At 36.7% G+C, this 1,697-nt stretch overlaps 1 protein-coding gene across 1 annotated transcript in view; it reads left to right on the forward strand.

Moving 5' to 3' along the window:
- Positions 1-1,691, forward strand: part of LOC105819029 (cadherin-10-like) — a 139,798-nt gene extending 138,107 nt beyond the window's left edge. The window contains exons 5-6 of the mRNA XM_012655184.1: positions 165-208; positions 644-1,691. Coding sequence (XP_012510638.1) covers positions 165-208; positions 644-1,180 — 581 coding nt within the window. The 3' untranslated portion in view covers positions 1,181-1,691. The remainder of the gene's footprint in view (positions 1-164; positions 209-643) is intronic.
- Positions 1,692-1,697: the final 6 nt, after the last annotated feature.

A 1,697-nucleotide genomic window follows, 5' to 3' on the forward strand; every position in this document is an offset into this window, starting at 1 on the left:
TAATTTGAATTTACTCTTAGCCATCACCTGCTCTGACAATTTTGGGTTGAGAAGGTTTCATGCAAGATAGATATTTCCATGGAAAATCTCATAAATTTCTAAACCCATCTAAGGTCTAGATAACTTGTCTTTTTTCCAGTAATTAAAGCCTTCTTTTAATACAGCAAGAAAAAAAATCTATGCAAATCCATCACCAAAGCTATTTACTGTAAGTAATACTAAATATCTTCTGAAGGACAATGCTTATTAATATTGTATAGGATGTGAAAAAAACATATTTTTGCCCTTTTCAATTGTCTTATATGATTTCAAATTCAATTTGTGTATTTTTTATATCACATCTTATGTTCCTATTTAATGCAAAAGAAATTTTGTCTGTATACTTGGGAACCACCTTTAAACAGTTCTTAGATAAATAGATAAAGTGTAAGTCACTGTGTTTGAGGATTATTCCATATTGCTTTAAAAATAAATTAGAAACACTGATCGTAAGCACCAACCACCGGGGTTGAACCCTTCAATATCTACTCCTCTAACCCCCCACAAAAAATTCTCGGAAGTACAAAATTAACCTTAAATCCTAACCTACTATAAAAAGCCTAAGTAACTTAAACTCCTAAATGTACTTCCACTCATTATTTAGAGTGTTTTGAATGAACCTCTAATATGTCTTCTTGTCTTTTTTCAAGTTATAGTGGTACTGTTTGCAGCTCTGAAAAGACAGCGAAAAAAAGAGCCTCTGATCTTGTCTAAAGAAGACATCAGAGACAACATTGTGAGCTACAACGACGAAGGTGGTGGCGAGGAGGACACACAGGCCTTTGATATCGGCACCCTGAGGAATCCTGCCGCTATTGAGGAAAAAAAGCTCCGGCGAGATATTATTCCGGAAACGTTATTTATCCCACGAAGGACTCCCACAGCTCCGGACAACACGGACGTCCGGGATTTCATTAACGAGAGGCTTAAAGAGCACGACCTCGACCCCACCGCGCCGCCGTACGACTCCCTCGCAACCTACGCCTATGAGGGAAATGATTCCATTGCGGAATCTCTGAGTTCCTTAGAATCAGGTACTACTGAAGGAGACCAAAACTATGATTACCTCCGAGAATGGGGCCCTCGGTTTAATAAGCTAGCGGAAATGTATGGTGGCGGGGAAAGTGACAAAGACTCTTAACCTAGGATGTATGTTCTGTTCAAACAAGAGGAAGTACCTTTATCGACGCTGTCTCCACTTCACAATATTTGACATTCAGGAGAATTTTCCTGCCACTCAGCACAATTTTTTCCCATTTACTGCTTAATTTGTTCATTAATTACATTAATTCTTTCCTGTAGGATATCTCATGGAATATATATGACATTTTATTTAATCACTTCCAAGAGCCAAAGCTATGGAAATTCAGTGTTGTCCATCTTAGTAAATAAAAGATAATTTCAGAAACATGAACAGGATAGTTCTCCCTTAAGCAACCTCACCAACAAACCGCTTCTCTTAGGTACACGTCCTGCCCTTGCAAATGAAGCTTTTAAAAAGGTGAAGAAAATTTTAAAATATATCCTGTTCTGTACATTAAATTTAAAAAAAAAATGTACATGTGGTGTTAGTAGGTGTGATATGCAACCTGGTATACAAACGTTTGTGCAATTTCATTTCATCAAATTCTATCTGCTAATGTTTTATATTTATATTT

Source organism: Propithecus coquereli, unplaced genomic scaffold, assembly GCF_000956105.1.
Source record: "Propithecus coquereli isolate 6110/MARCELLA unplaced genomic scaffold, Pcoq_1.0 Scaffold465, whole genome shotgun sequence".
Classification (NCBI taxonomy): Eukaryota; Metazoa; Chordata; class Mammalia; order Primates; family Indriidae; genus Propithecus; species Propithecus coquereli.